The 16,205-nt window shown below is 38.2% G+C and overlaps 1 protein-coding gene across 7 annotated transcripts in view; it reads left to right on the top strand.

The window, feature by feature from the left end:
- Positions 1-11,256, top strand: part of cacna1ea (calcium channel, voltage-dependent, R type, alpha 1E subunit a) — a 121,721-nt gene extending 110,465 nt beyond the window's left edge. For 3 of the 7 annotated variants that reach the window (XM_079638746.1, XM_079638751.1, XM_079638745.1), the window contains 10 exons: positions 420-516; positions 2,690-2,795; positions 2,896-3,003; positions 3,205-3,305; positions 3,563-3,669; positions 4,758-4,881; positions 6,505-6,633; positions 7,357-7,501; positions 7,694-7,869; positions 8,339-11,256. In XM_079638746.1, coding sequence (XP_079494872.1) covers positions 420-516; positions 2,690-2,795; positions 2,896-3,003; positions 3,205-3,305; positions 3,563-3,669; positions 4,758-4,881; positions 6,505-6,633; positions 7,357-7,501; positions 7,694-7,869; positions 8,339-8,830 — 1,585 coding nt within the window. In that variant the 3' untranslated portion in view covers positions 8,831-11,256. The remainder of the gene's footprint in view (positions 1-419; positions 517-2,689; positions 2,796-2,895; positions 3,004-3,204; positions 3,306-3,562; positions 3,670-4,757; positions 4,882-6,504; positions 6,634-7,356; positions 7,502-7,693; positions 7,870-8,338) is intronic. The other 4 variants (XM_079638748.1, XM_079638747.1, XM_079638750.1 and 1 more) reach the window with 4 other exon arrangements.
- Positions 11,257-16,205: the final 4,949 nt, after the last annotated feature.

The raw sequence follows: 16,205 nt of genomic DNA, 5'->3' as shown, positions 1-16,205 counted from the left end.
ACACGTGGGGTAGAAGCCGCTGATTGGCGCTTTCACTCAAAGCTTTCCTCTGGCTGCTTATTGGATGAACTGGGTCAAAATGGGTGGGCCCGGACCTAAAATGGGTGGGCCCAGGCCCACCCGGGCCCAATGGTAGCGCCGCGGCTGTTTCTCCCGTAATTAATCTAGCAAAAGTGGATTCGATCCCCCAAGTGCACTTGCGCCGTGCGCTTTAGACCATGTGCTTGGATCATAAAATAGGGCCCAATGGTTCAGAGAGATGGCTTCAAATGGTCATGAACTTGATGATGGCTTTTGGTGAAAAAAATCACTAATGTATGATATGACCCCTTTAAAGTATATTTCATGAAAAATGACCACTCCTACATTTAACTTGACATTGTCTATTTACCATTAACGGACAGTATTTCCTTCTCCAGTGGAAAACTACACTATAAGGAGATGTACAAAGTAGTACGCTCAATATCACCTCCTCTGGGCTTTGGAAAGAATTGTCCCTACAGGGTGGCATGCAAGGTTTGGCTCACCCACGAAAAAACTACCTCTCTGCCTCTCTCTCTCTCCTCCTCTTCTTTTATCATTCCCCACTTCTTCACTAGCTACCACCCTTTACTCCCCTCTCGTTCCTGTGATTTACTCCAGTGCTACTTTCCACCGGGTCAAAGACTGGCAGAGACAAGAGCTCAGTGCACAGAGAGACAGCTCATCCCTTTGGCCCGCATCCTGCTCCTGAAGTGTGAATAACTGCTGCAGTTAATGACACTGAGAGCCATCTATCAGTGAACTCCATTAGATAATATCTAACACTGCCAACGGATGTCAGTAGGGATTCAGTCTCTCTGTGTATGAATTGGATTTGGGGCTTTTAGTGAACATAATTCCATAAATGTGGGTTTAAGGTTAGAGGAGGGCAGACTCCTCGTGTTTACCATTGTCTCACCTGTTTGTAAATCAAGAGAAGATTATGCCCCTGACCTACCACAGTGTCAGAAAATAACTTTATATTTCTAAGGGATATATTTGCTACGTGTCAGTTTTTACTTGATGAGGGCATATTTTTTTTGGTCAGGGGCTGATCACCCCTGGTAGGGTTTCCCGGGCGAGAATCTATTAAAGACTCGAAATATCCTATGACCACTGGTTCATCACTGAGGATGTGTCCGAGTAGCATCGGAAGATGTATATCTATCTAAAACAACTACATTTGTATATTTTATTGTATGGTTTATTTTTTTATCTCATTAAAATAAAATCTAAATAATTAACTAGATCATTAAAAATGTCACAAAATACATCTGATGTTAAAAATGTAACTTCAGGAATTCATGACAGGGAAAAATGAATTTTGTTGGCATTTTTACCCAAAGTCCCTGCTAATTTCTGACCCTAAGCAAATTTACCCCTGTGGGTTTATGTATTATAATATCAGGGTTTCCTTTTCAATACACCCTGTCAAACCCTCGGATCCACCTGCTTGACTCTTCAGATCTTTGGCTGTTTTAATATTTTCTCTCCTATAGCCTCTTCTATGCCTGCATTGCATAGAAAAACCTCCACCTGGCCTCACCTCTGTTTAATCAGTTTCCCTTTTGACCGTTTTTCATTTCTTAAGTATGAAACGCATTTAAATGACCTTCCCTTTCCTGTCTCTTCCTTCTTCCTCTATCTTTTCTGTTGTTTCCTTTTTTCCTCCACGCCAAACTTCCTCTCCTCCCTCGTTCCTTGGGAATGCCCAATTCTTCTTCCTCCTCCTCCTCTTCATCACATTGCCCCTGGTGACTACCCCCTCCCAGTGGCCGTATTCATTACACTGATATGTACGAGATGCTGACCTGCATGTCGCCACCGCTTGGTCTGGGCAAGAAATGCCCCTCCAAATTGGCGTATAAGGTAGTCTGCAGTATTACAATTTAAATGAAGTCTGCTTGTTTTCAAGAGGCTCAAGCTAAAGGATGTAATTACAGTGGCCTCAATTATTTATTTGTATTTATAAATACGTTATTTACTCAAAGTATTTGGACACTTAAGCCAAAGTATATGAATATCTTTATGTAAAAAATATATTTTTGTATTATTTAAAAGGATATTGATCCAAGTGACAATTATTTGTGTGACACAAGTTAGTTAAAAATAAGTTCTAGTATAATTTGTTTGCAGATAACTCTTGATTTCATGTTTATCTAATGCAATGATATTTATAGTGTTTTAGGGCCACTGAATGTCAAATAATTGCGATACATACAACTATATTATTATAATTCATAGATCATCAGTGATGTTATTGTTTGTCATTGTCTTTTAATCATCCTACCATAAAGTCCCTGTACATCCACCAATGATACTTTATTTGAATATGTCACCTTAATGTCTCCAAAACACTGGCATAACCCTGACGCTTATTCCCATGTTAAAGACATGTTGCAAAGGGCATATTCATAAAGTGTGATCCTTCAGACTTTTCCAGTTTCACATATGAAATGCATACATTTCTACTCTGTCTCTATCCAATATATGTGTTTCAACTGTGTGCATGAATGCGTGGTGTTGTGACATCTTTGTGTTAATTGTAAAAGTTAAACAACAACTAAACCTAGATGATTTTTTGTTTTTTTTAAATGAGCACTCACTTTTTAGTTTTGCAATTCTTGAATTTAATTTGTATTTTGTCCTGGTGGTGACTTGTTCTCAGCGGTTGGTTTTGATGAACATGCCAGTGGATGAGGACATGTCCGTCCATTTCACCTCCACACTTATGGCCCTGATACGCACCGCACTGGACATTAAAATCGCTCGAGGTTGGCATCACTGATCATTTACTCTGATTTGTTTTGTTACTTTTTTATTTTCTACAATAATATTTTTTCAACTGTTTCTAATGGTTCAATTGTGTAACAGGAGGTGAGGACAGGGGTCAGATGGACGTAGAATTGCAGAAAGAAATCAGTGTCATCTGGCCACACCTCTCCCAGAAATCTCTTGATTTTCTTGTACCCATTAACATAGGTGAGAGATCCTGTATGGCAGGTTTTTGTATTCTTAAAGCTTGAACAACATTTATCAGTATAATTCACCTTGGTTGTGAAAGTTCAGCTTGTTGTACTAGTTTGGCCACTAGAGGCGTCCACTTACTCCCCTAAAAGTGAGTGTAATTTGCACCCTGCATTGAAATGTTGTTTTCTACAATAAACAAACCTTTTTTTCCAGCCAGTGACATGACCATTGGGAAGATCTATGCAGCTATGATGATCATGGACTACTACAAGCAGAACAAAGCTAAGAAGCTCCGTCAACAGCTTGAAGAACAGGTAGAGATGTATTTTATCTCCTGCAACACGAACTCGAGAGCTAAAGAACAGCCGACTCATGGCCAACTTTCGGCCAATTGAATCAGCTTATATATGCAACATCTAACTGTATAGAATGGGGTTTTGAAAAGACACAACAGAAAAGCCATCATATTTTCGCTATACTTCCTAAAGCTGGAAAGATGTGCTTCTTTGTGGGGAACTAGGTCACTGTGTCAATGGAGAGATTGTGCTGACCATCTAATGTTGTCTTGCAGAAACATGCACCGATGTTCCAACGCATGGATGCATCCTCACTGCCACAGGACATTCTCTGTAGTGCCAAGGCTATGCCGTTCCTGTCCCACAGTGCAGGATCTGCCCTGTAAGTGTACATGTTGTGTTCATGTGTGTGTGTATATATATATGTATACGTAGTTTTTAGTATGTTTTTGTTTTTGTTTTTAGATTTAATTATTAACTCTTTCCCTGGCATTTACGAGTTTTCTCGTCTTTTATTAGATAGTGCTTCCCCTTTTTTACGGCTTTCCATTTTTTCACTGCTATACGGTAGGGGGCGCTATTACACATCTTCTGAAAGAGAACTGAATCTCCTGATCAAAACACAGGCGAAGATGCAGAAACAACCGATAGCATATGTACTCACATATGTATATGTATAATAACGCGATCACCAACAATAAACAGCATAAATCAAAACTGAATAACGTTACTGAATGAAATGTCGACCTAGGATGAACTATATGACTGTGCAAGCTTTGGGGGAGTTGATGGAAGTTGTCTATACCATCAATGTTTTGATCATCGGTCTGAATCTGATCCAGATGTAGTCTTTGACAAAAAAATTATTTTCTCAGCTTTTTGCTTAAAATGTTTTTGTTTTTTTTATGAAACTTACTCACATTCAAGTGTTGATAAAAAAAAAAAATGCATGAAACTAGAATACAACTTTTTTTTGTTTAAAAGCAGAGGGTCTGTTCTTTCTTTTGATATATTGCATGTTCAGATATTCATGCAACAAAATATTATGGGGGCAAACTGGGGAAAAACGATGGCGGGGAACAGACAACTTTTTTTTTAAACACCGACGGGGAAAGAGTTAACTTATTTAGTACTTCAATTTTAACTAAATTAAATGTCCATTTTCAAAAAAAACTAAATAATTCAAGTAATGATTTTTGTGATAAAGATTGACATTTTTTTTTACATAACATACAATTAACCTAGCATGAACAATAGCATCAAATATGTATATCCCCCTCTTAAAATCCAAAGTAAAAGGTCTTAATCTTTTTCTTTTTATCCAACAACGTGATATAAACTGTTGAACTGAATTGACATTTTTAGTTATTTACTAATTTCTGATCCCCCAAAACAAACCTTTTTTATTGACACATTTGTGGTGCATACCAACATGAGCATAATTGGCAAGTTTATCTGTTGTTTATTCAGCACTAGAGGTGGGTTTGTGGCACTGAGTCCCATCTCCCCTCAAGATCTCTTCATGCAGCCCTTGGGCCAAGGCAGCATGGAGGAGAGGGAGGAATACCAACACCACTATCACCTCCAGAGCATGGTAGGAGAAACTAGATCCTAAAAACACAAACAAATGCATTTCATCTCAGACATATTGGCACAGTAAGCCTTGACTTGTCTTGCATTTTATTCATTGTTTTACATATGTGCATGAGATACCTGATAGCTACTTTGTTAAGTGAAACATTCAAATTCACTATCTATTTAAAATTCTCAAACAGTATGTGGATTCAAGCTCATGCTCATTTTTTTATTCCATGACGGTTTATGAATAATTCAGGTTATAAAACAGTTACCAAAGGTAATAGGGTCTGAATACCACACAGCCAAAGGAATATATAGGTGTGGAATATAAAGTTAGAAAAAAATATTCTGAATATATTTTGAGATGTGATTGGCAAAGCACGGACTTTAATTGAGACTGTGTCTGAGACTGTGGGTAGTGTGTATGCTTATGTAGACAACAACAAACAAACAAAAAAACAGTGGTATAAGCAAAATAATTGACTCTACAAAAAATATTTGAAACAAACAAACAAAAACAAAAGATAATTGAAACAAACAAACAAAAAAAATTGAATTGCTAATTCAAATGTCCATTGTCAGTTGTGTGCTAAAAGTTTATTTTGTGAACTTGGACTAAAAGTCACAAAACTCTACCTTTCATATCTTTTTCTACTGTTTTTTTTTTTTTTTTTTTAGATGTCTGGCAATGGTTTGTAGATTCGTTTAAGCTATTATAAAAAAATTCACAGCAAGAGATATAATCAACACTGTCCAGATTTGATCAAAAGGCCACGCTATTTGTAAATTACTTAATTCATTGAGTGGCTGCCACTCTAAAGCACATAGAAGAGATACAAATTGGACTGACGTCTAATCTATCATGAAGTCATCTGCATGGACATCACCTCTCTGGTTCACAACCTTGCATGATACTTCTACATTTCCTGACTCATTTTCTTTTCACATTTTGCAGCTTTATTGCCATCCCTTTATTATTTTCCTTCTTGCCTTGTAAAGGAAGAGATTTTAGAGAGTTGTTTTTTTAAGGTTCAGACGGGTGTATTGATGTGGTTTCTCAAGGTTAGACTGCTAGGTCAAGATAACATCCATCACTTATATAACCAGTGATCAGTTATACAGTCTTTCTGTGCTCTTATCTGTACTCTTATTTTCTTTCCCTCTTGGTAGCTTTTTCGTTGCCTCTCTTTCATGAACTGTGATATAATGCTAGATGTCTTAAGGGATTTTAAGTTGGTTTATGTTTGAAACTCTTTTGTGCAAGAGCGCTTGTGAGTATGCCCAATATGTGTGGCTTCTGCTTTGAAACTATCTACACCCCCTATGAGTTGCTTATGCGTATTGGCTCTTTGTTGTGCTTATGGTGCTTCACTCTTGCCACTTTACTTTTCCTCTATTCTATCTTTTTGAATATAAACTTATCTTTTCTTATCTCTAAATGAACACTTGTTCCCAATCTGCTTCTAAAAGAGTATAACATTAGCCAGGTTGTTACTTTAGGATTATTACATTGTCCACTTCTGATGGTGGATAGAACGAATGGGCATTTGGTGCAATGATATTTAGAGAATTTTTGTTTTTTTAGTAAGGATTGAATGTCTCTTCCTCCTCCCCGTTTTTTCTCTCTCTAACTGCGTAGGTGCCAGAGCACAAAGAATTTAGCAGTGTGATGTGCCCCAGTAGCATGCAGGCCGATCCTCTGCAAGTGCCAGGGAGAGGCGTCTCTATCCGAGCCTCTTCCATGCCTCGCCTGGAGGTAGAGTCACAGGTACTACCTGTGTTAGCCTAGCCTGCACTGTGGTTAGCATCAGTGTTGGCGTTGGTCCCAAAGAGGGAATGGAAGAAGTGGGTAGAAAGGTGTAGTTTGGGATTTGATGGGACTGTAATGGCTCAACCTGTTGGAAAATCTAAAAACTCAGATTTGAGTGGTAACATTGTATGTAGTCATGCCTCTGAAAATATTAAGTTTGAGTTTAAAATATTAATTATGGTAAAATAATTCTAATTTTCTAATATTGTTATATTTAAATATATTTAAATAATTTATATAAATATTAAAGTAATATAAATGAAAAGTGTTAATGTCATATTTGCTTTAAATATGGTAAAATATTTTAGACGGTTGATTAAATGGTGTGCTAAAGGTCAACCTGGTTAGAACTGGTGGTTTAATTGAATGGGAACCTATGGTGTAACCAGCTTCCAGAAACCAATCAGTTTAACCAGCTTGACCACCCTTTTATTTTCCTTCAGCAGGGAATGTTAGGAGGTGGTGGTTGCCTTTGTTAGAACTCAGTTCAGAAACTCATTTCATTTACATTGTTTAGTGTTATGTCATTATGCACGAGAAAGAGTATTTAAAAGAGAAAGAGTGTGTAAATATTAAACCATAACATTACTTTTTTTTCGTTTTTTGTGTCTGTGTTTGGCCGTTTGTTGATGCGTGTGTGCTCTTGGGGTTTGTATGTGTGTTCTGTGTGCACATGTACAGCAGGTATCTTCAGAGAGCAAACTGATGAAGCGTTCATTCTCCACGATTGGTGATCAGTGTGTGAATGGTGACTGGCAGGAAGAGTTCTCTCTGGAGAGGGTGAGCCCTGACCGACTGGAGAGACCCAGACAAAGAAGCTTCAGAGGTGAGTTTGCAGTAGGGCTGTCAGAAGCGTGGGTACTAAAGTACCATGTCAATACAAAAATTAAAATAAACATAATGATACAAGTCTTTCAATGAAATTGGACTTGTGTACTCTGTGACGATTCCCAGGTCAAAGCCACATTTATATGTGTGTCTTGTGTTTGCACATATGCTTATGTTTGTGCATGTGCAGCTGTCAGATCAAACCTGCGGGAGCCAGTGGACAAGGAGAGAGGACGGTCTAAAGAGCGAAAACACCTGCTGTCTCCAGACGTGTCTCGATGTAACTCAGAGGAAAGGAGTCAGTCCCAGGAGAGACCCCACTCTCGGTCACCCAGTGAGGGCAGGAACCACACAACCCTCAGACAGGTGAGGACACAAACACATGTGCACTTTTACCCAGCAGAATATTTAGTGTTTTCTAGGGTAAGCAAACATATTACTAATTCAAAGTCTATGGTCGGTAAGATATTTTGTTTTCCACAAAAATCACCAAATCAGCACATTGGAATGATTTCTGAAGGATCATGCGACACTGAAGACTTGAATAATGGCTGCCGAAAATTCAGCCTTGCCATCACAGGAATAAATTATATTTTTAAATATATTAAAATAGAAAGCAGTTATTTTAAATTGTAATGATATTTGACTATTTTTACTGTATTTTTGCATTCATGGTGATCATAAGGTACTTCTTTCAAAACAAAAATCGTACAACCCCAAACTTTCGAATGCCAGTGTACATTGAAGGACTTCTAATTATGCATTTATTTCTTCCCTTCATCGCCTAATTTGTTTCTTTTTCTGTCTGTCTGTCTATTTACCTACAATCCTATAGGGAAATAGTTCAAGCAGCCCAATTCCCCCCACTTCTGATTCAGGGACGCCTCGAGGGCGTCGGCAACTCCCAAAGACACCTTCTCGTCCTCGGCCCCACATCTCCTACTCTCCTTTAGTGTGCCGTGCCAATCCCGAGCTGGGGGAGGCTCAGTCAAGAGCCAAGCCCGCAGAGGAAGGGGAGGAGCCAACCGGGACTGGTCCTGGCACCGCCATGGCCCACTCCACCCCTCACCGATACATCTCGGAGCCATACCTGACACTGCAGGAGGACGTTAACAGTCCGGACTCAACCGGTGTGGAGGAGACTCTCACTTTCGAGGCTGCCATAGCAACCAGCCTGGGCCGCTCCAACACCATCAGTTCTGCCCCACAACTACGTCACTCCTGGCAGGTGCCTAATGGGCATTTACGTAAACGACTAGGACAAGCCACGTCTGGGACGTCAGGCTGTGAGCTTCTCAGTGACACTGATGAGGATGACCGGTGTTAGGGGTGTGTAGAAGATTCTGTGTCACCGTACGGGGTGGATTGATGCCTCTGGACTTTGTGCCTCAATCTAAGGAAAAATATGCCTGTGTGTGTTTATTTGTGTATCTGTGAATGTGGAGTCTGATCAGAGTTGTGTAATCCTCTCAGAAGAACCGTACTAAAGATCTGAAGATCACAGCCTGCTTGTGGCTAAATGAAAACATTCTGAAATGATCAGCAGTCCTAGCATGAGCACACTTACACTTTCTCTGGACCCACCTCGCAGACCAAGCACAGGCTAATGCAGATGAATCCAAACTCGTCATTAGGATTCGGGCCATGCCCGAACGCACTCAGGTTTCCAAACCTGCCTAAACATTTTGAGACGTCCCATCAGCAGAATACCCGTATAATGCCGATAAGGACAGCGTGTTCAAACAAAGCGTTTACATAGTCTTTTCCCAGCATGGTATACAGCAACATACATGTGGATGACACTTTATTTTTTATTTTTAGAGGCTGATGGGCAGAGAACAGATTCGTAACCAGGGCTTTGACATCCTGATTGTTCTGCTACCTGTGTCATTGGTTCATTTAGGAGGTACACACACACATACATTCCAGTACACACACTCAGAGCGCATGCAGTGATGTTCAGTCTGTCCATGACGAGAGGTAAATACCCCTTTAACTACATATCGTAATAATGACTGACATTCCGTGAAGGTAACAGGGACTTGAAGGACCTGATGAATTGTGCATGACGTTTAATGCAAGTGGATCCAGGTGACATCCTGGCCTTTAACAATAGAGTCTATATGGAGGACTCGTGTACCATATGTAAATATTACAAATCCGGTATATGTACTGAGAAGTCTTCAAGCCATGTTTTCTGTAAAGAACCTAAATGTTATCTTTTGTGACACGATGACCAATCCATGTCCTTTATACTTGTAATGCAAACTATTTGAAATGGACATGGTTCACACACTCCGAGTTCTGTTTGATTAGACTGATCATTTCATTCTAAACCAGCTGATTTTTTCTTGGCCCTTAAGAAATCTCTTAAAAGTCTCTCTTTGGGTGAATCTCACAGAGCCTGTCTGGGTCATTATTTCACCCCAAAAACCAAGAGGAAAAAAATAAGCAATTATATTTTGCATATAATCCCTATTTTAATACCATTACAAATATTTGCATTGTAACATATCATGTTGTGTACAGTAAATAAAATAGAAAAGTAAAATGGGTTGCTTCAAAATGCAAAAACATATTTAGTTGTGAAGTATTTATGTTGTAAAATCTTATGAAAATAATATGATCAATTATAAAACTGTACAAAATCTCTTAAGTTCTGGATGCATTGCAGTAATGATAATTTGGAGGAAATTTTTCATGAAAATAAATGTCAATGCAAATTATCTTAATTGTACAAAAATAGGTTTCCTTGCTTCCTATGCAAATTATCATTTAAAAAAAAAAATGTGGGGGGTATAAATATGACCTGAACATGTTTTAGTGTGATTCACCCCTCAAGCAGCCTGGTCTCACCCCAAAACGTCATATACTGACGGGTCTTGACCATACGTCAACATACGACGAAAAGGGTACCCCTATAACGTCAATATGAGACGCAGACATAAGCGCACCAGCAGCGCCTCCTAGCGGTACCCTAACGCATACCTAAACCCAACCATACCCGAATCGTCACACATGGACGTTAAAGGGTACCCTTTTCGTCGTATGTTGCCGTATGGTCCAGACCCGTCAGTATGTGACGTTTTGGGGTGAGACTGTGTTACCTCAAGCACTATTAATAGAATGGGAAAGCAATTGCAATGAGCGTTTGATGCCTTTGGGTTCATTTGTAATGTTTACTGTGAATTTACATTTATAGTTTGGCTTAGAAACTGAATGAGTCCTGTAGTTTAAATTGATGGCAAGCATCAAATCCCTCTTACGTGCTTGGCCTAGCAGAAATGCTGCTCTTATGAATGCATTTGTCTAAATTTAAAATGTGTTTAGCCCGAATGTGGGTGAGTTGCGATTGAAATGTAGCTGTAGGAAACGGGGATAACGTGTAAAATTATTCTTTAGAGTATTGTAGCGGAAATATGGAACAATTGGTCACCCAACATGCCACTTCAGACCGGCCTCTCTCAATGCCCCTCAAAAACTGCAAAGAAAAAAACAAAGATAATTACATTAGTGTTTTTATTTAAAAAAAAAACACATCTTGGGTTAGTTTCTGTATATCCAGCATCTTAATAAAAAACTGTTTAAGATCAGTTGCCCTTCAAGAGAATTTCTGTATCATGTGTTGTGTTGTAATTTGTTTTCTTGACATGTTCCTGAATGTGAATAGAGAGTATTTGATACTTGTTCTACCTGACCTACTGGGGGTCGCTGCCTTGTGAATTATATGAAATAAAAAAAATACCCGTTGCAGCTGAGTCTCTTCTTCCTAAATCTCGATGTTCTGTGTGGTTTGTTTAATAGTTTGTATATGATGCTATGCCATGTGTCAGTGGTTAAGAGTTGATTCTGTGCTCTAGCATATTGCTCTAAGGGTGTTGAAAACTATTTCTTCTTTATGGCTCTATTGGCAGTATCACGTTTATTTATAAACTCAATTTCAAACTGTGATATTCTCTATAGCGCTTCAGCAGCGTGTTGTGGATGGTGATTTACTGCTGCTGTCTATATTTGGCCTGTCCCACTTTCGTGGAAGCCCAACCATCTGTTTTTCTGTAGAAACAAAAAGTGAGAATGCCCACAACGTGCAACATATATAGTCTTAGACTGTAAGGATAATTTTAGAAACATTTCTGAGGAAAAAGATACCGGTGATCCCACGTTGGTTGGTTGGATGGATGGATGGATAGATGGATACCTCAGTTTCTATATGACATGAATGATCCTGTCCCACTGCAATAGTATAGTAGGGTACATTAAAACAGCCTTGACTCTAAACAGTGAGAGATATCTCACTGGCAGGTGAAGCGTTCTGCCTTTGATGCTCATGGGTGAGTGAAGCCAAGAACGCTATATAGAGCTGAACCTGTTCCAGGTGCTGCCAATCTGTGTGTTACATCAGGTCAGCATATGAGGGGGCTGAGGCGAGACAGACCATCTGCCGATAAAATCACTAAACCAATACATACACACGTCTGTTTGTTTGTATATAGGAGCTGTCACATTTTAAGAAGGGACAACATCGTGGTAAACATTTTTCTTTTTGCCAGAGTAGCAGTCAAAAATCCATAAATATCAGCATTGGAAGAAGGATACTTTCATGCTTCAGAGTCACTTTGTGTAATGAGTCTTTCTAAACGATATCCTTGGTGACAGATGACCTATGAATTAAATGATGTGTGCATTTATTTACAGATATTGCTGTCTATTAAATTTTTGTAATTGAAAATTAAAATTCTATTTGTTTGGATTTGACATTAACTCTTGATTTGACACCTTTTTTTCCCCAGTGACTTTCTTTTGCTGAATGTACTTTTCAGTTCTGTGGTAAACCTAACATTAGTATGTGAGCTGAAGCTGGGTAGGGAAAGCATCACTCTGTGTATATAACAGCAGCACTTTTTCATCACAGATCGAAAAGTGATCTTCTGTACTGACGCAGACGGATGAAATGCCTTGCTATATTTAGGGAGAGCCAGTGTGTATTTGTAATAATCGGTTGCGCACAGCCCCAATACTTATGTTTTTCTTATGTGCATTGGAATTGTGTGTGTGTGTGTGTGTGTGTGTGTGTGTGTGTGTGTGTGTGTGTGTGTGTGTGTGTGTGTGTGTGTGTGTGTGTGGTAACCGTTTATCCGGAGGAGTTTGAGAAGTGCAGGTGCAGCTTTACTTTCAAGTAAATATTTGTATCTCTATTATTGTTCATTATCATTATAATTCATTCCAGACAAGAATTTTTGTATCTCATAATTCATAGCACCAATGCACCACTGTTATAGACTTGCACATGTGAAAGACATAACGATGGATGCAGTATTTTTTTTTATAAATGCTGTAACCCATAATAATAGCACCAATATAGTAACATTGTTATGGGAATAGACGTGTAAACAGATAATAAAGGCTAGAGTATTTAATTTTTTATATTATTTTTATACTTTTATTATACTTTTTTTATGTTTCTACTCTGTTTTTTTGTGTGTTTTTTTACAACCACTTAAATTCACATTTGCATTCTAGTGTTCATTAAAAGGATATTTCCACTGAAAATCCTCTCAGCGTGGGGTTAATTTGACACAACATTTGCAACAGTTATATTGACTAGAATGTGTGATATGAAATGCAGGCTACTGTTTAACCACCAGCTCTACAATTCTCTAGAGATATAAAATTGTTCTTGAACCACATATTTGTGTTCATATTTTCAGCGGTGTCGCATTTGGACAGGACCTGACTGATGAATACTGAGTAGAGACTGTCTTCTAGACCAATCACACCGTTAAGAGGAGCCAAGCAGCCATGCCTCGCACCCTTTACCGTAAGTCACTTCTATAAACACCTTGTCACATTCCTCACTGGGATCATATAGTGTGAATAGAGCAGACACGCACACATATGCTTAGGAAAAAGAACTATAATGATTAGACCATGCCTGGGGTAAATATGATTCATTATGCACTTAGGAGATCAAATATTATGCTTTCGATCTTACAGAACTACACAATAAATCACTAAGATCACAATAAAGCACGGGTGAATAAACAGTATGTTTTAACGAAGGATCTGCAATCTGATGCTCATCAATGTGGCATTTGATCTGTTATTGATCCTGTTAAAAGATCCTGTAGAGAAGTGCTTCAGGACCCAGGGTTGATGTTGTGGTGGTGACCCTTCCTTTGGTTCATGTGGGAGGTGTTATGATCCCTCTTCATCAGGGGCATAGTTAGGGCATAGTCCAGTTTCTGTAGTGGGATCTACATTTCTTATGCATTAAGCTGTGCCATGGAGTGAGTGTGTATCTGGCACAGCCCATCTCTGGCATTTCTCCAGGTCCAGGTCTGTTTTAGTGCCGTCCAGGGGTCAAAAACTGACCATACCTCCTTCTGAAGCGCTCACAGACCGAAGCCATGCGGGACTCCCAAACTCTGCTCAAACTTCTCTACTGCGTAGTAAGTGTTTCTTCCTATCCTCTTATCCACAGCAAATGCTTGAAAGTAACTTTACATTTATTCATTTAGCAGATCTTCTTTTTATTGTTTGTAGAATAGTTGTTTTATTTTTGCGTTGGCACACAAAATCAGGCTCTTGGTCTTAGTAGTTTTGTCTCGGCAAGCACAGGTGAACGTATTCTGTATTTTTATCTCATCTGTATTTTGATGTGGTTTAAGCACTCTGTGCGTTCTGTGTGTTTGATCGACCCAGACCAGGCATGAGGCCCTCGTGACGAGGACAGGAAGAGGACAAAACACTTAGTTGGTTAAGGTTTTTATCTGACACACTTATTTGGCAAAAAAGTCACACTACAGCTACAGGTTTTATATAATTAATATATTGACTACGACAAAATCAGTTATAAATATTTTGTTGGTTCTCTCTTGTTTTTGCATTTGTTCATCATTTCTTTGTGTGACAGCATGGCCAAAAAATTTCATTTCATTGCATAATAAAACAATTGACTTTAAACACGATTACGCAATATACTTACAAACAGACTTTTTATTATATTTGAAGGGTGAAGATGTCAATTCTCCTAGGCCAGACATCACAATTGGTCACTACTGGGTTTTTTTTAAAGAAAACTTTTATTCAGCATGGATTATTTCATGATTTATTCATCTGAAGTCATTTATTTCAAATAAATGCTTCTTTTCATAAAAAAAATTTAAAAAAAGTTTTCACAAAATTATTAAACTGTCTTCAACATCAATAATAAGAAATGTTTCTTGAGCATCAAATCAGCATATTAGAATGACTTCTGAAGGATCATGTGACCTTGAAGACTGGTGTAATGTTGCTCAATATTCAGCTTTGCATCACATGAATAAATTACATTTCAAAATATAGTAAAATAGAAATAATATTTCACAATATGACTGTTTGTAATGCATTCAAATAAAAGCAGCATAAGAGACCACAAAATGATGTACATATATACTGTATATCTCAGTAACTTTAAGGTTTTGAGTCAAAATTGAATTTACACAAATGCAAAATAAAAGGTCAGTCATATATTGCTATAGCTGTTGGGTAAACAAGTTACACACAGTACATAATGTTTTAGATTGGGATAAGTGACAATATAATACCATGTGAAGTGAACTCATGATCTTTTTAGTAATTCTATAATATTTGGGAATGCCTTTAAATCTTTGATCTCTGTTAACCCTTTCATGCATGAATTTTTTTCTTGTTTTTTATCTCTCTCAGGGCATGAAAAACAAGATTAGATTTTTTTTAAAGAGATTTTCAGATGCCCACTTAAGTGGACAGCATGCGATGAACCAATGAATACAATTATATAACATCAAGTGAAAACTATCAAATATAGTTTATTAGGTCATTGATACTTTCTTGTGTGACTGTTGCCCCTGACAACCACACAGCCCAAGTTCAATGTCGGCTGGAGCGCTAGCACAAAACAGCTAATTCTCTTTGCAATGCAAACTAGCCAACCCCAACAACACCACAGGCTGTATGAAATGAAAGTGAAGTTCAGAGAGCTCTGGAGCCCATGTGAGAAAAGCAAACACAGGTTGTTAAGCAGTCAAAGGATTGCCTTCAGCTCGATGGCCGCATGGGAGAAAGCATTCAAACACTGAGTTTATTGAGGCTGGACTTATGTTATTATGAGGCTAAGATTGTTTTAGCAGACAATAACCATACTGCATGTCAAATTCAAACCTGTAAATACTCCTCTCCATGTAGGATGTTTCTGACTTGTGCCATTAAATAATGCAAACAGCATATCAGTATAGCAAAAGGTCTACATGTTTGCAGTACATCACAAACTGACACAATGTTAAGGAGAATGGAAAAAGTAAAGATAATCTCCACATCTGTGCTTGCTCTCATAACAAAGCTATGAGACTGTGTCATGGCAACTGTGCATATGTCTCACATACCATGAATTGTTGCTGATGAATCAATGAAAGGTCAGCGGCAAATAACAAATGTAGTACTTTACAGTCTTAATTATTTTTGGTCTATTTTTTACATAATTGGACCTATTCTTATGTGAATGTTTGTCATTGTTTATTGTTTATCTTACCTTATTTTTAAGTAGCAGGACCTCATCTTCACTTTGTGGTTGATACATTACTTTATATAATTTAGTATCTATGTACACACACACACACTTAGATAGATAGATAGATAGATAGATAGATAGATAGATAGATAGATAGATAGATAGATAGATAGAT

This window comes from Phoxinus phoxinus (assembly GCF_949152265.1).
Source record: "Phoxinus phoxinus genome assembly, chromosome: 15".
Classification (NCBI taxonomy): domain Eukaryota; kingdom Metazoa; phylum Chordata; class Actinopteri; order Cypriniformes; family Leuciscidae; genus Phoxinus; species Phoxinus phoxinus.
This window is presented reverse-complemented; position numbering and strand designations above follow the sequence as displayed.